Source organism: Xenopus laevis, chromosome 7S (genome assembly GCF_017654675.1).
Source record: "Xenopus laevis strain J_2021 chromosome 7S, Xenopus_laevis_v10.1, whole genome shotgun sequence".
NCBI lineage: Eukaryota > Metazoa > Chordata > Amphibia > Anura > Pipidae > Xenopus > Xenopus laevis.
The window spans coordinates 95068924-95094037 of NC_054384.1; the positions used below are offsets into that span (position 1 = coordinate 95068924).

Consider the following 25114-nt stretch of genomic DNA (forward strand, 5'->3'; position numbering starts at 1 on the left):
ATTCTCATTGGTTAATTATTTTGCATCTGTAATTACGTTTTTAGTCATCTTTAGAAAACTAAGGGACATAGTGGGACTGGGACACTTTTATGGAGGTTTAGATCCCCTTTAACAGGACAAATCTGCCAGGGCAGAACTCCGCAAAGCGATGGCTGCAATGCGTCGTGCCGGTCGGAGGTGCCGAATATAATGTAAGTGATAGAAACATCGCAGCTACAAACTACATGCATCCAACACGAATGTCGGATATGAATACAGCACGCTGAGTCTTCATCTAACAGTCGTGTTATGTGTAGTTTGTAGCTGTGTTGTTTCTATCACTTACATTATATTCGGCACCTCTGACCAGTCGCCTACATCTCCTCTCAGCTCCTCGCACGCCCATCGTTTCGCGGAGTTCTGCCCAAAAACTCGTGTTCTAAATCAGGAAAGTGTCTCTCCTTTTTTAACACAGAATTCTCAGTCCCATACCAACAACAATAATAACCATGATGTAAAATAATACAAACTCATTTGCTTATGATATTCCTTTATATCAGTTACCAGGTCTACATGCAGTTGCTAATGAGATAATTTGTGCACAGCATTTGGATGAAGTGAGTTGTTCGGTTTGCACTGTACTTTGCATTAATAATTCAGTCCTCCCAGATTTGAAGGTTATCTTATCATATCTTAGATCTTTATGTATAGATGAGGCAATTGGCTTTAGGTATGGTAGTTTAAGTTTAAGGGAACATTTTCTTAAGCTATGGTCTCCATATCTTCAAATTCTGGACTCTGAGGATAAAGTCTATATAGATAAATTTCTGTATAATTCTGACGAAGACTCTTCTTTTTATACCCATTGCAGTTCCAGGATTAACTGATGATTTGATGATTTAGTATATTATTTTAATAAATGCTTGTTTGTCTAGTTGGTAGAGAGGAGGATCTTATTTTATCTCATCTTATTTGTATTTTCTTATTTGATTTTCCTTGATGAATATTGTTAAGGTCAATCTTTGGTGTTTTGTTCAAAATGAGTTGTTATGTAATATTCCTTTTATTGCAAAAATCTACAAATGTCTTGATGAGCTAATAATTTCCTGCTTTTATTCGTTTTGTTTATTAAAAATGCCAATAAACATAATTGAAAAGAAAGAGAGCAGAAGGCAAAAAAAAAAAAAAATTATTAAGTCCTAAATTATATTACAGATATAACAGCTTATATACAAAGACAAAGTGAGTGTAAAGTGTAAAATTGCATCTATCCAAATGCTGCTTACAATGGTTCCATAAACATGCATTACTTCAGTAATTGAGCTGTATAAAGTGCACAGATTACTCACCATAAACTGTCAGGAGAACTGTATGTTGAGCTGTACTTTCTATAGTCTGTATAAACACTGTGTAATTCCCCTGGTCTGTAGGAACCAGGCCTGAGATCTGCAGTGAGCCATTTGGGAACTGACTGGCCCGAGGGAAATACTGAAGCCCATTTGTCACTGAGTTTACAGATGGAATAACACTGAATATTTGGACATTAGCATCTGTACTTGAACCTTTATACCATGTGAACAGTCGTATTGTGCCAGTGACTCCAGTGACACTCAGGGTAACAGACTGATTAACCACCGGATTCTGAGGGATCAGCTGAACCCCAATTCCATGGGCTGAATCCATCCAAACACTGAGGCAAACTGAAAGAGAGAAATTAATATATTATAATGAAATCTCAATTTTACATACCATGATTTTAAGTTTTCCCACATTTTACATTTTTTTTTTGCAGCCCTCCAATTTATAACCTGTCCCTGATTTTAGATTTTCCTTCACACCATTTTGTCCCGTTTCCTTGCGAAAAGTAAAATATGGGTTCTACTGTAGAGTCCTGCATGGAACCAATTTGTTAAACCCAAACCCGACACGCAACCCACATACTTACCCACGTGGACCCGACCTGCAAGTACCTTATCCGCAACCCCATCCGCGACCCGCTTACCATCAAGAAACAGGAAGTGCTGTCATTGTAAACCGGAAGTGACATCATTAGAAGTAGGCGTGATCAGAAAAAATGGAGTAAAACTTGCTATTGACAAGACCCGCGACCTGACCCACAAAACTGAAGAACCGCCGACCTCCTGAAACCTTTTGCAGGTAACCCACCGGTACCTGACCTGTAGGACTCTATTCTACTGTATAAAATATCAGTAGTTGCACCTTGGCAGCACTTACTGTTTGACAACATACATAAAAAAGTTGACTGCTTCTATCCAAGGATTACAGTATATTCACATCTGTAATGGTTAATGGGACACTGGGTGATTTCGCACATTTTGTCGCCCAGGTGTTTTCTCACTTAGTGGGTAACAAAAGACTCAGAATCAGGATCGATTCATATGGTAACTGCCTCTTAGATCAGGCAATAATCAACCAAATTGATAAGTGTGGGCATTTATGCCGGGTGTTTCCAAATATTATGTTATCTGACACCTCTTTGGTGACAAAGGGGCATATTTACTAAGATTAGTACACCCAAGTTGTCAATTACTGCCAAAGTTTCTTCAAACATCAGTTGTATTTTCACGCCAAGACCCAAAATGTGCTACATATCATAATTATAATATTTGCAGATGCCAGCATAATGGGCCAAAAATTGTTCAGAAAAATATGCTGCATATTTATGCCAGAGTATTTTTCAATTGGCTACAAAGAAAGGAACACAGTTGCCAGCGAGCAATACATGTAAATAGCAAGGTTAGCATATAATTGATTACTCAATAGCTCACTCTACAGTTGTGATGGGCAATAACGCTGGAGCTTTACCACCATAAAGCAATGATGTAACTGTCAGAACTATTTACAGGTGAAAAATGGTAGAGAAATAGACCTGGCTAGGGCCGGACTGGGAGTAAAAAGCAGCCCTGGCTAAAAAAAATCAAAGCAGTCCTCATATAAATGTGAGACATTGGCGGCCAGCACCCCCTTCAAGTTAAAAAAAACATGTTCCTTTTACAACTGGAAGATAACATGATCTGCGCTGGGTTTCGGGCGATAATCTGAATAATTTGTGGCTTTTGGACAATAATCGGAGTTTTTTTGCATTAATTCCAAATAAATTGTACGATTCGGATTTTTTCACAAATTTATGGAGTCTTTTCCAGCACCTGATTTTTTAGAATTCATTTATTGATAAATAAGGTAAAAATGTGGTTGGGAGTTTGGTCAAAGTAGTTTTAATAAAATAATGAGAAATATTTGGGCCCTTGTTTATCCCCTGTGAATGTCAGTTTTATGGCATTTGAAGTAGTTTTTTTTTTTACAGTTCACACCTTTTTTACTACCATTTTACGTTTTTGGGATTCATGCACCCAAACACAAATGTATCAGCAGAATTTCCATTTTTTAAACTGTAATGCTAGGGTAGCTGGTGCTTTGGCTTCCAGCACATATTGTGCAGTATATAAATTGGATGGTGCTTGCGCCGGAAGCTAAAGTAGGTGGGGAGGTCTTATGCCTAGGGCAGAAACAGACCAAAATACTGCTTTGACAAAGCACTGTACATTTATTAATACATTTGCAAACACTGCAATAAATAGAAATATACACAGTTACAGAGATTATGTGACATGTTAACAGACAGGGGAACAGAAGTGAAAGTGATTCTGACACTGGGAGTCTGGGTTGCACTGCAAGCTCTAACCTGGTAATGCTCACCCATTACCTGGTGTCCATGAATGTCTGAGTTACCCCTCTTTTGTTTTATTATAATGATATGCAGAGTTAATAGGCAACCTGGCTCTGACCAGAGCTACATCAAGATAGCTTCTCATAGTCCAAAATGTAAAACATGAGCTCCATGACCCCTAGCTTCAACCCAGTGATAAGCCAAAAAATTGCACTGCAAGTCCTGGATGGAGGTGCAAAAGGCCACCACCGCTTTCACATAGATCAAAAGATGGACTGTACAATCACAGGCTTAACACAAAAGGGATCATATACAAAGATCAGTGAAAAGGTGCAATCATGCTTATTCAGGCAGTGCTTCTTCCCTGGGTCTGGCCGCACTCTACAAAATCGTGCCAGATACAAAATCTGGTGTGCGGTTCAGAGCTCAGTGTTATTGAACGTGGACCTGCCCTGACATAGGGCACAGATTATAATCAGGGTTGGACTGGGCTGGCGGGACACCGGGAAAAAACCCGGTGGGCCCCCGGCTCTCGTGGGGCCCGCTGACCCAGATCCGCACCCACATCTGCGATAAGAAGCCTTGGTAATGCCGGAATAACATTGCGCGCAGGCACATGCGCACAAACTCAGACCCCCGGCGCATGCGCCAGAAACGTAACTAGAGGGGGGCGGGCCCTGGCGCAGGACGCGCAGCCGGGCCCCCCTCCGTACACCCGGAACTGGCTGGGAATATGCAAAGCGGCACGCGGACTGCCGAGGGGCCCTGAGGGGGTACGGGCCCTGGCCCGCTCGCACCCCCTGCTCCCCTGGTTGTTCCGCCACTGGCATGCGCACAGTCTCGCATCGCTGGCGCAGCATGGGGGGTCAGAGGGGGACTCTGGAGCAGGGGCCCTGGTTGGCCCCACACCCCCCCAGTCCGAATCTGATTACAATTACTACAATTATTTACAATTACAATTATTACGTCCTGTTTGCTCCACTCCCAACACACTTGAATGATGCACAAGTTAGGAGACAGGTATGGTTGAGATGGGAACATCTACATGCCTCCTCCAAACCTCTACTTCAGAGACCTGTGCCAATGTTATAAAGCAGAAAAAAAACATGAAGGATTGTGCCTGTTTTTTGCAGTTTGCACACAGTTTGCCTTCCTGTTTATAAATGAGCCCAATATTTATCTGCTGAAGTGGAAGAAGGGTAAACATCGCTCAGGACTCCTACCCCCTAGGACCAATACCCAGGGAAGCACCAACATCCCCATATGACTGCCCCCAAAAAGCATAAGAAAAGACATTTTAAGTGTTCTTAAAAGAAAGTGATGTGCTTTAGAAATGTTTTTGAAATTAATATTTAACGTTAACCCTCCAGGGCATTGATATTTCTGTTTGTTACTGGCATGAGGGTTTGGGGATAAGCTGTTATATATGATTGATCTAGACAAGACATTAATGCTTGATAGACTTATGATATAGGCGTGTAAAACATACAGGCCTTGGGTTTTTATTATTGGGGCCCCAATGTACTTACTTCTGCTTTCATTTGCAGTAGCCACTGCCTTTTCCTAATCCCACCCTGTAAATGTAACCAGTTTTAATAATCCCTTCTCTTGGTTTATGTGTCATCACATCATAGGCCTTACCCTATATTATTATACTTTTCATCTGTTATGACACGTGCTGGAAGTATTTATAGCTCTTTGCTTTTATCTTTTCTTTCGAGCGCTATGATGCTGCTGCGTGTGTTGCCACGGTAACAGTATCTGTATTGCATCAGTCTTTTAGCCCTTTCCGTCTGATTATTATTTCTCTAAGCTTCTGCAATTCCCGGAGAGCCACTGTGTCACTGTTGTCTCATTAGATTCCAGAAGAGAAAAGAAAAACCCTTGTAACTGCTTGTATTTAATAATGTCGATAACCAAGAGCTGCCGCCACATTTTCGCCAAATTATCTATTGCTCACGCGTCGAGTCAAGGGGTTCTTGAACCATTTGGCATAAATAAAATTTCAGCGACATGGCCAGTAACACAAAATAGTTAGCATATATTTATTTATCGACTATATCTGTCGTAAAGTTCCCAAAAATGTACCTCCTGTCCATTGGAGCCTATGTTAATGGCATAAAATTATAAGTCCATGTGATATTCTAATGGGTCTATTGTGTGAAAATTCCAGTGTCAGTAAATTTAACTAAAAAATTGAGATCAATAAGGAAAAACTGGCAGCAACTGAAAGTGTTTTACGGCAGTCTTGGCCATTACATTACATTACTTGGACATTTACTGCAGTCTGTGTGCCATTAGCCCAGGGACGCTCTATTAAAGGAAACTTATACCTCCAAACAATGCACAGTAGGACACCCAGCTACTTGTCACGGTTACAAAATAATAGTGATAATAGGCTTTGCTAAGACACTTGGGGGTATATTTATCAAAGAGTAAAGTTAGAGATCTCCACAGTCCACCACAAATTCATTTCTTTGGGATTTTTATCAATGGGTGAAAGTGAAAGTTCATCCTTTGATAAATATGCCTTTTGAAATCCCATAGAAATGAATGGAGAGTGGCGGAATTTCACTCTAGTGGATTTCACTCTTGATTTTTTTTACGAAGCCTTGATTTTTTTATGGTCGAGTTTTTTAGGGGGAAAACTTGAATTTAAAAAAAATAATTGAATTTTTGGAGATTTATCATGCTCCAAAGCTGCTAAAAATCTGAAGCCGAAAAATACTCCAGCTAAAACCTGTCGATATCATGTGAAAGTCAATAGCAGATGGTCCCTTTAACAATTTGAAGATGTTTCTTGCCTTCATGATCTTCAAGGGTTTTGAACTGGTTTTCATTCGATAATCTGAAAAAGGTTTTCTGGTTCAAATCGGAAAAGTTATACGAAGCAGTTTTGTTGCAACTTTTTCCCCGCACGTGTGGTTTTTTTTTCCGTTTAGATTTATTGGTAAAATAAGGGCATTCGGGTTTGGGAGTATGGTTGAATTTTTTTTTTATATAGTGAAAAAAAGTCACAATTTAGTAAATTCAGGTATGGGACCTGTTATCCGGTATGCTCAGGACCTGGGGTTTTCCGGATAACAGATCTTTCTGCAATTTGGATCTTCATACCTTAAGTCTACTAGAAAATCATTTAAACATTAAATAAACCCAATAGGCTGGTTTGCCTCCAATAAGGATTAATTATATCTTAGTTTGGATCAAGTACAAACGACTGTTTTATTATTACAGCGAAAAAGAAAATAATTTTTAAGCATTTGGATTATTTGATTATAATGGAGTCTATGGGAGACGACCTATCCGTAATTCTGAGCTTTCTGGATAATGGGTTTCCGGATAACGGATCCGATACCTGTACCCCCTTGTTGCAGCCACAAAATGACCTGCCATAGACAATACTGAGAATTGCCTCTGCTAAAACATGTAGAGGGTCATTTATCAAGGTTCAAATTTGAATTTTTCAAATTTCAAAACTTACAAAATCAACTGAAAATTTGTTTGCAAAAAAACTCGAATTATATTTTCAAAAACTTGAATGTTTGGTATTTATTACACAAAGTTTCCAGTTAGGTAAAATTCTTTAATATGCCACTTACTATGATATAAACTGTTGCTTATATATTTATTTTGGGAGTAAGATTTTCCTTTAAATGGGTAAAAGGGACATCTGTCAAGATAGCCACTATCATCTATTAACTTGAATAAAGCACCCCTAGAGGAATAGCAGATCCTTCATTTTAATTCATTTGGAAAAAGTCCTTCTATATTTCCACTATTATTTTCTTTTCTTTATCTTTCCTTCAACTTTATGTTTGAAAAGGACTGGAGCCCCTGCCTTAAAGGGATACTGTCATCGGAAAACATGTTTTTTTCAAAACGCATCCGTTAATAGTGCTGCTCCAGCAGAATTCTGCACTGAAATCCATTTCTCAAAGGAGCAAACAGATTTTTTTTATATTCAGTTTTGAAATCTGACATGGGGCTAGACATTTTGTCAATTTCCCAGCTGCCCCTGGTCATGTGACTTGTGCCTGCACTTTAGGAGAGAAATGCTTTCTGGCAGGCTGCTGTTTTTCCTTCTCAATGTAACTGAATGTGTCTCAGTGAGACATGGGTTTTTACTATTGAGTGTTGTTCTTAGATCTACCAGGCAGCTGTTATCTTGTGTTAGGGAGCTATTATCTGGTTACCTTCCCATTGTTCTGTTAGGCTGCTGGGGGGGGGCAGATATCACTCCAACTTGCAGTACAGCAGTAAAGAGTGATTGAAGTTTATCAGAGCACAAGTCACATGACTTGGGGCAGCTGGGAAATTGACGATATGTCTAGCCCCATGTCATGGAGCAGCACTATTAATTGATTCATTTTGAAAAAAATTTTTTTTCCCATGACAGTATCCCTTTAAGCTGGCCATAGACACCAAGATCTGACCGTACGGATCCTCACTTCGTACGATTTTTTTACCCTGTGTGGAGAGTCCCGACATTTTTGGTCTCATGGAGATCGGTCGTTTGGACGATCGGACAGGTTAAAAGATTTCTGTCGGCTGACGATAATATCTCGGCATGTATTGCCAATCTGACGATATCGCTGTGATCTTCCCAGTAGAATTTGTCGGCCATACTTTCGCATAATTGCTGTGACGGGCAGGACATCGGCTGGTTTGTTCTCTTTTCTGCTTTATTTTATCTGAATGGTTAGTGGCAGGTCGGGAAAGGGCACTGACCGATCGTCCGTCCGATATTTTACTCGTCTATGGCCAGCTTTACTCCTCTTGGGCACAGAGCTCTTGCAGGCCAAGTAGAGGAAATTCATTCTTTGACTTACAATATACACATAAGGCAGAGAATGATCACTTTTGGGGGCAAATTTACTTAAGGTCGAATATCGAGGGTTAAATAACCCTCTATTCAACTGTCGAAGTTAAATCCTTTGACTTTGAATAGCGAAGTCGAAGGATTTAGCGCTATTCGTCCGATCGAACGAAAAATCGTTCGATCGAACGATTAAATCCTTCGAATCGTTTGATTAGAAGGATTTTAATCCAAAACCATTTAAAAATACTTCGATCGATCGCTTAAAATCTTTCGATTCGAGTGATTTTATCGTTCGATCAAACGATTTTTATTCGATCGAACCTTTTGCGCTAAAATCCTTTTACCCTCGAAATTCGACCCTTGATAAATCTGCCCCTGTATGTGATAGGCTTATCCATATTTTCAAACACAAAACTGTAAATGTACATGACAAGCCAGGCTTGGTTACAGGAGCGGAGCATTATTTCCCTATTAGATATAATTCACACCCTGCTAAATATATAAAAAAAAAAAACTGAAGAATTTCTTTAAACCATTGTTACCATAGCAACTGAAGCAACAGTCTTTGAAGCAGCAGAGCAACAAGCAGTAATTAGAAATCCATAGAGCCTGGGCATGTCACTTAAAGAGGCAAAATTAACTCTTGGTTAGATTAACTCTTGGTTAGTAAGTGGTATTCTGAAAAAATGTGCTATTTTTATTCTTTGTGGTCTTTAAATTATTTTGCTTTTATATGGCAGCCTAGTATCCTACCTGCTCTAGCAACCAGGCAATGAGGAAATACTTGTCGCCCCAGGGTGTGAGAAGAAGAGCTGCTCCCAGGGTGTGAGAAGTCCCACAGCTATAAGACTGGTACAATTAATTCTGCCATCTTAAATCTGGACCTTAGGTGCCCTTTAATTTAGGAAAATGCCAACTAAATAATGCCAATAGGAAAAGCAATAAAATAAAGTATGTGAGGAAGGTGCAGGAATGGCCTGCTGAGCAGTGATGGGCGAATTTGTCCCATTTTGCTTCGCCGCGCAAAAGGCGAATTTTGATGCCCGCATCAATTCACATCAATTTTGACGCTCGCATTAAAGTCAATATATGTCCGAATAATGTTGACGTGCAACAGTTTTGACGTGAGTGACTATTCCACCGGCAAATTTTTCACCGTAATTTCGCAAATTTATTCGCCAGCGGCAAAACATGGAAATTCGCAGTGAATTCACGCCTGGCGAATTTATTCGCCCATTGCTACTGCTGAGCACATAAGCACTTTTTGCTCTCAGGATACATGTTTTTTTCCTGTCAGTTTTACTGAACAGATTATCTAGATAAATGGTACTGATGAACCTTTGCCCTGTGCTCACTAAAGGGAATGATAAACAAAAGTTGTTGAATTGATTTAAGCCAGAAGATTCCAGGACTCAGATTTTCACAATTTTTTCAGATTTTTCACCCGAAAACTCAGATTTCTTATGCTTTTTTGCCCGAAAACTTTGAGGTATTGCACGAAACCCAGCGCACATCATAAAATCATTGGGACTTCTCCCGTTGACTTATATGCAACCTCGACAGGTCTGAGATGCTGGATTTTCTAATTTGGACTTTTCCATCCTCGGGGTTTAATAAATTTTATAAAACCGGACTTTTAAAAAAATCACAAATTTTTCAGAATTTATTAAACCCAGAGGATGGAAAAGTCAGAATCTGAAAATCTAGCATCTCAGACCTGTCGCGGTTATATACAAGTCAATGGGAGAAGTCCCAATGATTTTTTTGATGTGAGCTGGGTTTTTGGCAGTACCCCGAAGTTTTCAGAGTTTTCAGGCAAAATTCTGAGTTTCTGAAAAATCCGAAAAAATTGTGAAAACGGGATGAAAGATCCGGAAAAATCGGATCGGATTTTTTTCCCGCAAACAAAATTTTCCGGAAAGCGTATTAATAAATAAGCCCAAAAAACCTGTGCGGATTTGTTTTTTTTTAGAAAATATTGAGATAATTTCAGAATCTCCAACTTGGATATAACAAGGGGCATAGCAGGGACGTAACAGGACATATCTGTTCAGACATGTAGTCAAAATCCTATTTGTTTGTGGTTAGAAGTGAGACAGTGAAACACAGTTCTATGTCTCAAACCAATGGCTTATATTGGAAACTAGTTTCGATTTTCATTCACTAGAATCAAATGCAAGCAATAATAAATAGCTTTTCTCCTGCAATAATAATCACCAGTTTAAGAGCAGAAAGGGGAATAAAGCAACACAATAATGTGACTCATATGCCACTCACACACCCACATACACAACTCCCTACATCTCATTTGAAGTAAAGCTCACAGATGGTGTGACTGTACAATGTATATGGAATAGGCAAGTGATGTCTTATCAGAACCAGCTGGAGAGCTTTTATTCTCCTTTTGTGATGTTTACATGAAAGTACATGCAAATATTCTCAAGTAAATCTTAAAGTTCCACCTGAGACACTTGATACTGATTTCTGCTGGTAGAACTTCCTTAGGGGGTTATTTACTAAACTCTGAATGCAAAAATCACGAAAAAATTTGTGATTTTCTTTTTTATAAAATAAGACGTATTTTTCGGAATTTATTAAACCCTGAGGATGGAAAAGTCAGAATCTGAAAATCCCACATCTCAGACCTGTCGAGGTTGCATATAAGTCAATGGGAGAAGTCCCAATGCTTTTTTGATGTGCACCGAGTTTCGTGCAATACCCCGAAGTTTTCTGAGTTTTCGGGTGACAAAATCGTGAAAATTAGATGGAAAAATCCCCCCCAAAAAATCAGATTTTTTCCCGCAAAGCAAATTTTCGGGAAAATGTAATAATCAATAAGTGTAAAAAACCCGAGCGGATTTGATTGCAGTTTGTAGCAGAAAATATTGAGATAAATTCGGACTGGACCTGACATTCAGGGTCCACTTTCACAAAATGTAAATGTGAAAATGGGTTGTTCACCTTTAAATTAATTTATAATGATGTAGAGATTGGAAATCTGAGACAATTTGCAATTGATTTTATTATTTTTGGCTTTTGTGTTTTTTAGCTTTTTATTTAGCATATTGCAATTTCAGCAATCTGGTTGCATGGGCCCAAATTCCCCTAGCAACCATGCACTGATTTGAATAAGAGGATGAAACATGAATAGGAGAGGACTGAATAGAAAGATGAGTAATAAAAAGTAGCAATACCAATAAATGTGTAGCCTTACAGAGCATTTGTTTTTTTAGATGGGGTCAGTGACCCCTACTTGAAAGCTGGAAAGGGTCAGAAGAAAAAGGCAAATAACTCAAAACGTAAAACATAAATAATGAAGACCAATTGCAAAGTTGCTAGGAATTGGACATTCTAGAATACTGCATACTAAAATTTACCTCAAAGGTGAACCACCCCTTTTATAGTGGCCTATGCAGAAATAAGTTGCTGGAAATAGTTGGGCTGTGGCCCAATATAGTCTTCTGGTAGTCAGGCAAGCCAGCGCAAGCTTGAACATTGCCAGCAGCAGAGTAGGTTGTTGGTAAACACCACAATAAGTCACAGCAGGAAATCTAGTTAGTCTTTCTGTCCTGAAAGATGTCCTAAAGATTTTCTGACTTTTTCCATTAAGGCAATGTAGAAATGAGTATAAAAAAAAAAGAGTTAGTACTCTCTAGCTATTTATCAGCTTGAATAATGTTTTTAGGGGAACATAAACTAACGGTTCTTGCCTTCTCCCTTTCACTTCTATAGGAAACAGCTGACAGTGCCAGTTCTTCCCAGTCTTATGATGCCTAACGAGTAAATTCAGGCTGAAAAGCTTCATGGGCAGCTTCTCAGACTTCTCCACCATCTCCCAAATATCACACAGAGTTTCATTTTGCTGGAATGGCGTTAAGGATGACAGTACATGTGATGTGGTGTCACCCACAGAAAGAAAAAGTCACAGCAGGCATTAAGCCCAACACAGTAAGCTATATATGTCATCTGCACACTCTGCAGGAATAAAGGATCTTCCCTCTCATAACCAGCATGTGTAAGCTCAGTGTGGACTTGATTCAGTTATTCATTCAGAAATCTAAATTATTCATGCAACCGCTTCTGTCACAGGCAGCCGGCATAATCCCAGCTGTCACTGGTCCACACATCACAGGATCCATGTACTGGCTAATATGGCACTGGGATGCTTTACAGAAGCTGAAGGGTTCCCTGTTGCCGGAAAAATGAACCCAAGTACATAGCACAGAGCAGCCAGGTAAATAGTTGGATCTAACTCATGTCAAAGGAAAGCAGATACTCTAACTAAAAGTTGTACAAAATTGAACTTGAGTTTGGTTTTAGTTCAGTGAATGCATATGCCAGGGCACCACTGCAGTTGTGTTATAATGCCACTATGAAGTCACTATAATGTGGTTGCATCATGGCATTATGCAATAGTTCAAACATGGTGGGGAACCACAACTCCTCTATGTCAGGCTGTCTTTGTGCAAGCACCCAACTTTATGTCTCTGCACTTGCTGAGTTCCTGGGCATTACTATGTCTAACTGAATTCCTGCATTCAGCCATGTTTTCTGAATTTGTCTTTTTCTGGTGCATGACCCTTCCACTTATGGAACTTTGCCTGCTATCAAATCTTCCTTTTTGCTGCCAGACCTAGACCCATGTCCTGGTCCTGACTACTCTGCTCTCTAATCCTGATATAAGCCTGCCTCATAATGCTACTGCTTCATCTATGTCTATAGCTCCTCGTTCCAGAAACTCCTTTTTTTTCCACCAACCCCTGGCCATTACCCAAAGCCATCTTAAAGGAGAAGGAAAGCTACAGAGGCATTTTATTGGCAATAGATTAGCTGCAATAGTGCAAGCTAGAATGCTATATTTATTCTGTAGAATGTTTTACCATACCTGAGTAAACAGCTCTAGAAGCTCTCTCTGTTTGTTTAGGATAGCAGCTTCCATATTAGCTTGGTGTGACATCACTTCCTGCCTGAGTCTCTCCCTGCTCGCTCATAGCTCTGGCCTCAGATTACAGCAGATAAGGGAGGGGAGGGAGAAGGGGAGCAAATTGAGCATGCTCATGCCTGGGATTTAAGATGAAAACAGGAAGTCTGATACAGAAGCCCATGAGTACATAATAGATGGAAAGAAATGGTGTATTTAGATGGACCTTTCTGATAAGGCTTACTTAGTTTTAACCTTTCCTTCTCCTTTAAAAAACATTGATGTTATATCAGTTCTATTGCATCTGTATATTGTCATTTTTATTAAATGGCATTAAAGGGATACCGTCATGGGAAAACATGTTTTCAAGATGCATCAGTTAATAGTGCTGTTCCAGCAGACTTCTGCACTGAAATCCGTTTTTCAAAAGAGCAAATGTTTTTTTGTTTAATATTTAATTTTGAATTCTGACACAGGGTAGACATATTGTCAGTTTCCCAGGTGCCCACGGTCATGTGACTTGTGCCCTGATAAATTCAGTTACTCTTTACTGCTTCATTGCAAGTTGGAATGGACCCCCCTCCCTTCGCCCTCCCTTCCCCCTCTAACAACCCATCAGCAGAAAAATGAGAAGGCAACCAGATAACAACTCCCTGGTAGATAGGGACTCAATAGTAAGGATCCATGTCTCACTGCGACTTTTTCAGTTACACTGAGTATGAGAAACCTGCCAATGAGTATGAGAAACCTGCCAGAAAGCAGTTCCATTAAAATGCTGGCTCTTTCTGAAAGCACATGACCAGGCAAAATTAAGGAATTAAATTTAAATTTTACATAGTAGGGTTAATTATTTGCAGTGTAATTTACAAATAAAAACTACACCATAAAAATCGTGACAGAATCTCTTTAATATCCATTACTTTTGCATAGCAGGCTTCCGCAGTACAACTAAAGCCCCAAAGAAAATGTGCGATATTAACAGAATCTCTAGTTGGGTTCCAACACACTGGATTTTGCCTCTGATACCGTTGGTGTGTTCATATGATCTCCTTTAGTGTTGTTTTCTTTCCATTCTAATCTGCCAATCATAATTGTATTCATTGATTTATACACAGCCCATAATTTGTTCTATTTATATGGATGACTTTATATCATGGCAAGTGTAAAGGAATTACGAGCAAAGTCAATGTGGTGCCAATGTTTCAGGAACAATGCAACAAGACAGTAAGCAGTAAAGGCCAGAACAAAGAGCCTTCCATCAGAAGCAGGGAAAGCTTTTGACTGCATATTAAAGAGGCTTTTGAGGAATAAATCAAAGCCAGGGAACTGATTACAAGAATTATCATGCTTTTATGGAGGATTGCTTGCGTCAGGCTAATCTGATTACCTTCATATGGGGAGGAAAATGAGAAACTGGATCAGGATAGGACCGGTTATAAAACATATATTTTCATTCTGCTTACGATTCTGTAACAAATAAAATATTGGGAATACAGTTTGGGCTCTAGGCTTGTATCAACAGCAGAGAGTTAAAATAAAATGTTCCAACTGGGCCAACGCTTGTGCACCGCAGGGATAAGTATTTGACCCCATTCTTTTCAGTGTGGCTGATATCAGCTGCAGATAGCGAAAAAGCTTTCTGTATGAGAGGGTGATACAGAGGAAAAAATATAATGTTGTTCTTCCTCAATCATTTCTAAGGGCACGGTACAGCGTTATTCTCCAATGCACAAAAGAAAAGGGACAGAAAAAAAAAAGAGAATCTAAGATAAGACAATGAGCAGAGGTATGTTATAGGAGTGAGCTGCCCAAGCTGGGGTTATTTACATAGGGATAATGAGGAGATGGGGAATTGAATAGGCTGTGGGCTGCTTTATTAAAAACGAGCATATGAAGCGAAATCACTAGTGATTGATCCAGGGAGCTATTATCCTTTGCACACACTATAGCAGATATAAATCCTTTGCTTTGAGACAGAACTGAAATGATATTAGCAACATCCACCAGGGGAGGGACTTATATGAATGATGAACAATCTCTGTAAAGCTCTAGGTAATCTGTTGGCACTATATACATAATGGATAATAATAACACCCATTTATTTAACCCCAAAGCAGATTAGTACGAGAGCACAGAGGTGGGGAGGACGTGATTTGGGTATCTAGCGAATGCAGCCACATGATCATCCTTTTACAATATGGCTGAAAGCTGCCATATTGGCTTCCCTATGTGAATTATGAGGTCAAAGCTGCAGATTTATAAGTATAATAAACAAGAGCATGAATATTGTGTCAAATGTATCCTTATAAACAGGGCTAAGTGATGTCATTCATGTCACGTCTATGCACAGAATATTTCTTCTTCAGCAAGAACTGCCATATAGCTTGCTTTACACTAGATATGGATGAAAATCTTAAAAGGAACACCAGTCCTGCTGAAATTAAACACACAGTGGTATAAACATTTAGCCCTAAACACCCACTTAATTAAAAAAAAAAAAAAACCTTTTTGTATGCCCTGAATTATTAGAAGTCAACATTTAATACTAACTCATTACTAAACCTTAAGCATCAGTTGTTCTGCATCCTGTTAGACTGTCAGTTCTTGAGAACTGGAACCTCACATGCTACTGGTTGATTCTTTCACTGATGGTTGTTAATTTATCACAATAGCCTTGTTTGTAACAAAACAATTGTAAAGTACATGTTGCTGCTATATACTACATAGTTGCCACTATAATTATATATAATTACATGATGATTATGTCTTTGCTTCTACACTCAATGGCATTTTGCACTGATATACACAGTACCATCCCTATATACAGTATTCCAATGACATACAGTATACAGATCTAAATGAACTTCCACTGCTATACAGTACTGTCCACTGATACAGAGTATAGATATATAGCACGCTCCACTGATATACAGTATAGATATACATTGTACCGTCCACTGACATACAGGGGCAGATTTTCATAGGGTCAAATATCGAGGGTTAATTAACCCTCGATATTCGACTGCCGAATGTAAATTCTTCGACTTCGAATATCAAAGTCGAAGGATTTAACGCAAATAGTTCGATCGAACGATTTTTCTTCGATCAAAAAATTGCCAGGAAGCCTATGGGGACCTTCTCCATAGGCTAACATTGCACCTCGGTAGGTTTTAGGTGGCGAAGTAGGGGGTCGAAGCAGGGTCGGACTGGGGGGCCCGGGGCCCACCGGGACTGCTGTCCAGGGGCCCCCCGCCGGCCTACTAAAACGCGTCGGCCCAGCAACAGTGGCGTTCGGCGCGCATGCGCAACATCGACACCGCTCGGCACGCATGCGCAGCAGCGCCGTTTGGCGCGCATGCGCAGGCGGCGCTGCGCATCGCGAGAAAAAAAAGATTTTTTTTTCCGATTGGAAATATCTACTGAAGGGTTCTGGCCCGGCGGGGGCCCACGAGGGTCGGGGCCCACCGGGTTTTTTCCCGGTATCCCGCCGGGCCAGTCCGACACTGGGTCGAAGTTTTTTTTAAAGAGACAGTACTTAGACTAGGTCGAAGTAGCCAATTCGATGGTCGAAGTCGAAGTTTTTTTTATTCTATTCCTTCACTCGAGCTAAGTAAATGGGCCCCACAATATTGATCTGTAGGAACTTCCACTAATATACAATACAGACATAGCATACCATTCACTGATTTGTTTATAGATCTATAGGCACTTCCACTGATATACAGTAAATATATAAAGCACCCTCTTCTGATATACATTACAGATATACAGTAACATCTACTGATTATACAGTACAGATCTAAAGAAACATCCAGTAATATACAGTATTAGGGTTAGGGATATATATATATATATTTATATATAAATATATATATATATATATATATATATATATATATATATATATATATATATAAAGCAGCTTCCACTGATATACAGTATGGATGTATAGATCGTTTCACTGATATACAGTAAAGATATAAAAGAACTTTCACTGATACACAGTATAGAACTGTAGAAACTTCCATTTATAAACAGTATAGGTATACAGTATAGGAACTTCCATTGATATTCAGTATAGATATACAGTATAGTACCATTCACTGATATACAGTATAGATATAAAATGATATAAGTATAGAATATATTATACAGAATGCTTGGGACATGGGGTTTTTCCAGATTTTTTCGTACTGGAAATGGGTTACTGCCCAGGTGCATATTTAGCCAGTATTCATAAATGACTCAATTCAAAGGACAAGGAACGTTAAACTAAAGAAGTAGCTAGAAATATTGTACATTATGTTTTGAGCTTCTGTACCAGCCCAAGGCAACCACAGCCCTTTAGCAGTAAAGATCTGTGTCTCCAAAGATGCCCCAGTAGCTCCCCATTTTCTTTTCTGCTGATTCACTGCACATGCTCTGTGCTGCTGTCACTTACTGAGCTTAGGGACCCACTCACAATATACAGTACACATAGAATAGAAATGTCACAATATAAGGCTGATTAGTAATTAATACAGATAATTACTACATGGCAGCACAGAAACCAGTGCAATTAGCATCAGAATTTAATAATCAGCCCTGTAGCATCAGTTTATATCACAGACCAACCTCATTTTCTGTTTGATAATTAGTGAAGACCCCTAAGCTTAGCTTCTCAACAGCTGCTCAGAGCCCACTGAGCATGTGAGTGTCACAGACACTTTCCAAGATGGTGACCCCCTGTGACAAGTTTGAAGTCCTGGATCATTGCTGCTATTGACAAGCTGAAAGTTTAGGCTGGTGCAATAAATTCAGTATATAAAACATAGCTGTTTTAGCCATATTCATTTTAAGGGTTTAGTTCTCCTTTAAGTTAAAGTTGAGAAATACAAGCTACTTTCATCATACATATACTGCAAGTGCTTTGTCATGTACAGATGCATATGCATACACGAAGAATTCACATTAAAAAAATTCTCCTCCACAATCTTGTTTCAATCAATCCACTTATTATGTGCCCAAGCAACCTGATTGGAAGTCCTATATTTCCCATAATTATCCCTCGGTAATGAATGTTCTGTAATCAGGAAGCAGAGTTTTGCTTGAAAAGAAACAAGTGAGGTAGCAGCCAAGAGAACAGCTTTAGACTGAAGCCGTGCCAGGAATCTACCCATTCCATAACATACCCATTAACATAACGTAGATACACTCTACTCTGTCCAAGATGATACCAAATTAAAAATACATGATGATGTGACTTTTTGCAATTAAGCAGCATTAATATGCACTGGACTCCTGGGATCTGAGGTTTTAAAGGGAATTAGAAGCTTGTACTGATAGAATTTAGTATTCCTCACTATACCATACCTCCCAAAATTTTGGGATTTGGCGTGCAAAGAGTGGCGACATTTTTGACCATGTCCATTTTTTTATGGCCCCACCCCCTAATTACCATGTCCATTTTACAAAATTTGGCAGGTTATGAAAGTTTGAACACAATTCTGTGGTTTTATGTGTTATTACAGTTTTGATAATGAAGGAGAATTGCAAATTACAGTTTCCCCACGAGACCTGCTTATCTTAAATTGTTACAATTGTTTCTTTGCTTATTTTAAATTGTTGCACAAGTATCCAAGTGCACCTGCTGAATGTTCTGGGCCCTCTGCCAAAAGCCAATTAAGTTTTAAGAAACTTTGTATCTTTTTCTGGCTGTTCGATGCAGGAGATCACAGAGAAAGTCGGGACATTTAGGGGCAGATTTACTAAGCTCGAGTGAATAGTCAGAAACCAAAAATATTCGAAAAATATTCGAATTGGTCAAATCGAATCGAATGATTTGAACGATTCAAAGTAAAAATCGTTCAACCATTCAACCATTCGATAATCGAAGTACTGTCTCTTTAAAAAAATCCTTCGACTCAATACTTCGCCAAATAAAAGCTACCGAATTGAATGTTAGCCTATGGGGACATTGTTTTGGGCACTTTTTATGATCGAATAAAAATCATTAGATTGATCGCATAAAATCGTTTGAATCGTTCGAATTTAGCGCAAGGGTTGAAATTCGACCCTTGATAAATCTGCCCCTACAATAACAATCCTGGACTGCTGGTTGAGCTGTCAAAATCGGGACTGCCCTGCGAAAAACAGGACAGTTTGGAGGTATGCTATATGATTAGAAGTATATATTTGTACCAGGATTTGACATTGGTGTTAAAACATAAACAAGAAAAAAAAAAAACTTTGCATAATGAAAGAAACTGAAACTTTCCAACATATAGTTATTTAAACAATTCAGTGATTTTTAAAGGTATATGTAAATGAATATGTAATAGAAATCAATATCGATCTGGCTGCTAATATTTTCTGCACTGCAGGTTCTTACTCCTGAAACAATGCAGCGGAATCCAACAATTAACAGATCTGCTTTTTCTTTTTCTCTTTGATTTGACCACTTTCAATTGCAATCATATTTACAAATAACTTTCAAACCATGGAAATGCTTGAATGAATATAAATAGAAAAGTCGCATAGAATTCCATCTAGTTACACTCTGCAAGACAGGTTTTTAGGTGAAAATCCCAAACGCATTTACAGTAAATAGCAACTTTTTTTTAAAGTGCTACAGACAAAAGAGGTGGAGTCCAAGCACACAAGTCAGCATGTTTCTGTTTCAAGTTGTATTTTAAGCCACAGCGTTATGTACTTATGATGCAATTTGTACCTCTCTGGCTTTTCTTAGCAATGATTGAGAAAGAAGGATCACTCTTTTGTAATCAGATAAATACTGGTCATATTGTTGCAGGGCTGCCATCAGGGTGGCACAGGGGGTACTCCTCAGGCCCGGACTGGCAATCTGTGGGTTCTGGCAAATGCCAGAGGGGCTGCTATAAGGTGTCATAGAAAGTCAGTATTTAGTGGGCTGGTGGGGGCTGTTTGGGCCTCTATGTGGGCTGATTGGGCCTCTCTGTACCTGAAATGCCAGGGCCTATTTTAATTCTCAGTCCGGACCTGGTACTCCTGTACCGGGCTGTACTTTTCAAAAGAGCCGGGCCCCCCTTGACAGCGCCAAAGCCATGCCGCCTCTTCCGAACCGCCGAATAACCAAACAACCGAAGTCACGAAAATAGACGAAGTTGAAGTCCTGAAGCAGTGAAAAGACCCAAAGTCACGAAAATAGACGAAACTGAAGTCCTGAACCGACGAAAAGACCCGAAGTCACAAAAATAGACGAAGCTGAAGTCCTGAAGCCACGAGTTCAGTTCTACTGAACACCAATGTGTGTGTTTTTTATTTTTTTTAAACCCCTGGCCACCAATGTATTATTTTAATAGTCTATAGGCCCCTGCCACCTATAGACTAGATGAAGCTGAAGTCCTGAAGCGGCGCAAAGACCCGAAGTCACGAAAATAGACGAAGTTGAAGTCCTGAAGCTACGAGTTCAGTTCTACTGAACACCAATGTGTGCGTTTTTTATTATTTTTAAACCCCTGGCCACCAATGTATTATTTTAATAGTCTATAGGCCCCTGCCACCTATTTTTAATTTCTAGGGGGCCCTGACCACCAATGTTTTTGTAAAAACTTTTATGGGGGTTCCCTGGCGCAATTTTTTATTTATAGGGGGATCCCTGACAACAAATGATTTTTTTTTAACTTGTAGGGGGGCCCTGACCACCAATGTGTTTTAAAAAAAACTTTTATGGGGAACCTTGCGCCAATAGTTTTTTTGTTTGTTTTTTTTTTTAATTCTAATTGGGCCCTGACCCCCAATGATTTTTTTTAACTTGTGGGGAGGCCCTGACCACCAATGTTTTTTTAAAAAAAGTTTTAAGTGGGACCCTGGCCGTTAAAGGGCTCCTGCCTGTACCCCAACCCTATAGCAACCCTGGGAGATGTCAGCCAATCAAAGAATTAGAATATTCTCAGGGTTAAACCAGACTGTATCCAATCAAACAGAGCCTTCACATTACCGAACCAACATTAATATAATTACAACAATGCACCTTTCACCAATCTACTGTACATCAACACGCAATCATAATTAAAACAAATGAACCATCAAATTACAACAATGCCCAAAGCTGATATAAAAAGTATGTTTCATATGTCAAAATATGGTACAGGTATGAGATCAGTTATCCGGAAACCCGTTATCCAGACAGCTCTGAATTAAGGAAAAGCTGTCTCCCATAGACTCCATTTTTAAATAATCCAAATTTTTAAAAATAATTTCCTTTTTCTCTGTAATAATAAAACAGTAACTTGTACTTGATCCAAACTAAGATATAATTAATCCTTATTGGAGGCAAAACCAGCCTATTGGGTTTATTTAATGTTTACATTTCTAGACTTAAGGTATGAAGATCCAAATTACAGAAAGATCCACTAGGTCCCGAACATTCTGGATAACAGGTCCCATACCTGTAGTATATAAGTATATCAAAATTAAAGGGGTGGTTCACCTTTAAATTAACTTTTAGTATGATGTACAAAGTGATATTATGAGACAATTTGCTATCGGTTTTATTATTTGTGTTTTTTGAGTTATTTAGCTTTTTATTCAGCAACTCTCCACTTTGCAATTTTGGCAATTTGGTTGCTAGGATCCAAAGTACCCCAGCAACCATGCATTGATTTGAATACATGACTGCAATATGAATAGGAGAGGGTGTGCATAGAAAGATGACTAATAAAAAGTAACAATAACAGTACATGTAGCATTATAGATCATTTATTTTTTCAGATGGGGTCAGTGACCCCCATTTGCAAGCTGGAAATGGTCAGAAGAAGATGGTAAATAATTTAAAAACTATAAAAAATGAAGGCCAACTGAAAAGTTGTTTAGACTTTGCCATTTTATCACATACCAAAAGTTATCTTAAAGGTGAACCACCTCCTTAAACATATCACCAAAACCACAATCATATGTTTTGCCTCCTGTGTTTCTGTATAATACACCTACATTTGGTGACTTTTAGTAGTCTACATCACTTAAAGCATCGCAAGGCCCACAAACCCAGCAAACCCAGCTGACAGAATCAAAAAAAGGCAATATGATAATAAAAAGGTAGGCACACATAGATGTATTAGTTGTATGTGTGTTACTTTATATTATTAAATGCTTTATAACCTCATAACGCAATAAACGTTATTTGTAAATGTTTTTCAAAAATTACCACTTAACACATAGGAGCAGATTTATCAAGGGTCGAATTTCGAAGTTGAAAAATACTTTGAAATTTGACCATTGAATAGAATCCTCCGACATTCGAAGTCGGAGGATTTTATTCATCGTATGATCGTATTCCGATCGTACAATCGTACTACGATCGTACTTCAAATCGTATGATTTTCCTTCGAAACCCAAAAACTTAGAAAAATGCTCTGGCAGGTCCCCATAGGCTAACATAGCACTTCGGCAGGTTTAAGTTGGCGAAGTATTGAAGTCGAAGTTTTTTTAAAGAGACAGTAATTCGATTATCGAATGGTCAAATAGTTGAACGATTTTTACTTCGAATCAAACTAAATTCGAAGTCGTGGTATCCTATTCGATGGTCGAAGTATCCAAAAAATGACTTTGAATTTCTTTTTTTTTTCTTTTTTTTTCTTTTGTTATCCCACCGCTTGAGTTTACACTTTATTAAAGAGAGACAGAAGGAATGGGATCAGGGATGCCAAGGTGTAAATTACAAAGCAAGGGAGGTAGGGATGCAGTGAGATAAAATTAAGAAGGATAATTAAACCCCCGGGAGTGCCAAAAATGCTACAGGGCCTAAAGGAAACATATGGAGGGACAGCAGGCTGGTGGAATACAATGGGAAACATACACTGTATGTGCAGGTAACAGGGTTGGGATTGCAAAGAAATTGTACGAGTTTATTTTTTCATTCATTCTCATGATTTTATAAGGTAGAGGTTGCCCAAGCGTCAGCAAGAATGTAAATGTATTGATTGAACTCTACAGTCCCGGTTGAATTCACAGATAATGATTATTAAACCCTTATGTAATGTACAGCGATGTGACCCCGCCCCTACATACAGTTCTATGTCACCATTCCCACGTACACTTCTCTCATTAGCAACAAGTTCTGATCCATCTCAGCATTCTCATGTACAGTTGTTTCTTATTAGCAACAAGTTCTGATCCATCTCAGCATTCTCATGTACAGTTGTGTCTCAGCAACAAGTTCTGATCCATCTCAGCATTCTCATGTACAGTTGTTTCTTATTAGCAACAAGTTCTGATCCATCTCAGCATTCTCATGTACAGTTGTTTCTTATTAGCAACAAGTTCTGATCCATCTCAGCATTCTCATGTACAGTTGTGTCTCATTAGCAACAAGTTCTGATCCATCTCAGCATTCTCATGTACAGTTGTTTCTTATTAGCAACAAGTTCTGATCCATCTCAGCATTCTCATGTACAGTTGTGTGATGTCTCATTAGCAACAAGTTCTGATCCATCTCAGCATTCTCATGTACAGTCGTGTCTCATAAGCAACAATTACCCCAGCCCCAAGCACTATTTCACCTCACTGCTACCACATACCTGCTGTATCTCGCTATCCATAGGTGCAGTTCTGCAACACCACTGCCATGTACCGTTCTATAGGATGAGCACCAAGTATAGGTACATTTCACTGTGTCTCACTAGCCCACAGCACAGTCCTGTGTCGCCATTGGCATGTACAGCTCTATCCCACTAGCCCCAAGTGTATATTGTTATCTCACCACTCCCATGGACAGTACCATTCCCAGCACACCCTGCACAATGCAATAAGCAGTGCCCTCAGGCCGCACAGATCTGTATTGTTCTATCTCACCATCCTTATACACAATGGCATCAGATCACCTGAATAAAAGGCCAGTGCCACCAAATCAGCCGATGCCCGGTCCAACGCAGCACCATTAAACCCTCACACACACTCCATGGCATTTGCACAGATGCCCCTCAGATCAGCACCTCTACAGCCCACATTTCATTTGACTCTAAATCACCATCTCTAGTGACTGAGGGGCAAAGCTGTCACACTGAGGGAACCCCAAACCCACGACCACCCCCAACCCATTGTGTACCAGTGCCCTTACCTGCCAGTATCCAGCAGCAGTGAGTGAGGAGGTGCCAGCAGCAGCCACACATCTTGCCCACAGATCAATATAAATTCCCTTCTACCAGGAGGATCCTTCTGTAATTCAGCCCGGCACTGGTTTGTGGCATCCCCTCAGTATGGCACCACAGCCCCTCACCACCACCGACCTGCTTTCCTTTAGCGGCGCTTTCACTCTCTCTCCCTCCCTCCCATGGTCACGTGGCCCGGTGACTGCCCCCTGGGCTGCCCCTTGTCTGACAGTCACAGGCTCAAACTGGCAATTTGTCTGTTCAGGAAAATGGCAGAGGGGTCGCTCTATATTTTCTTCAAGTGGGCCACTCCTGATCTATCCTAATTAGAAACTGCCTTTCAATGCATCAGTCGTGCTTAAGGACTGCTCCTTCATCCTATCTCCCACTGTAGCTCCGCCCCTCCCACTCCTCTCTGTTCTGGTGCTGCTGCTGCTCCCGTGCTGTGTGTGTGAAAACCGGATGAAAAGGGCCTCCAGCAGATACTGCAGCTGCTTAAAGAGTCTAAGTCCCCTCTCAAACTAAAGCAAGTGATGGGTTACTTGACTAGTGACAATGAAGTGGTTGGGTATAGCTGGCGCAGAGCCCACAGACTAGGTAAG

The 25114-nt window shown here is 39.6% G+C and overlaps 1 protein-coding gene across 2 annotated transcripts in view; it reads right to left on the reverse strand.

Annotated features, from left to right (window-relative positions):
* Window positions 1-24913, reverse strand: part of LOC121396543 (carcinoembryonic antigen-related cell adhesion molecule 5-like) — a 47743-nt gene extending 22830 nt beyond the window's left edge. Inside the window, exons 1-2 of one of the 2 annotated variants that reach the window (XM_041571579.1) lie at window positions 24482-24912; window positions 1329-1679 (exon numbers count right to left, since the gene is read on the reverse strand). In XM_041571579.1, the coding sequence (XP_041427513.1) occupies window positions 1329-1679; window positions 24482-24533 (403 nt within the window). In that variant the 5' untranslated portion in view covers window positions 24534-24912. Of the gene's footprint in view, window positions 1-1328; window positions 1680-24481 lie in introns of both variants that reach the window. The other variant, XM_041571580.1, reaches the window with a different exon arrangement.
* Between the last annotated feature and the right edge of the window lie 201 nt (window positions 24914-25114).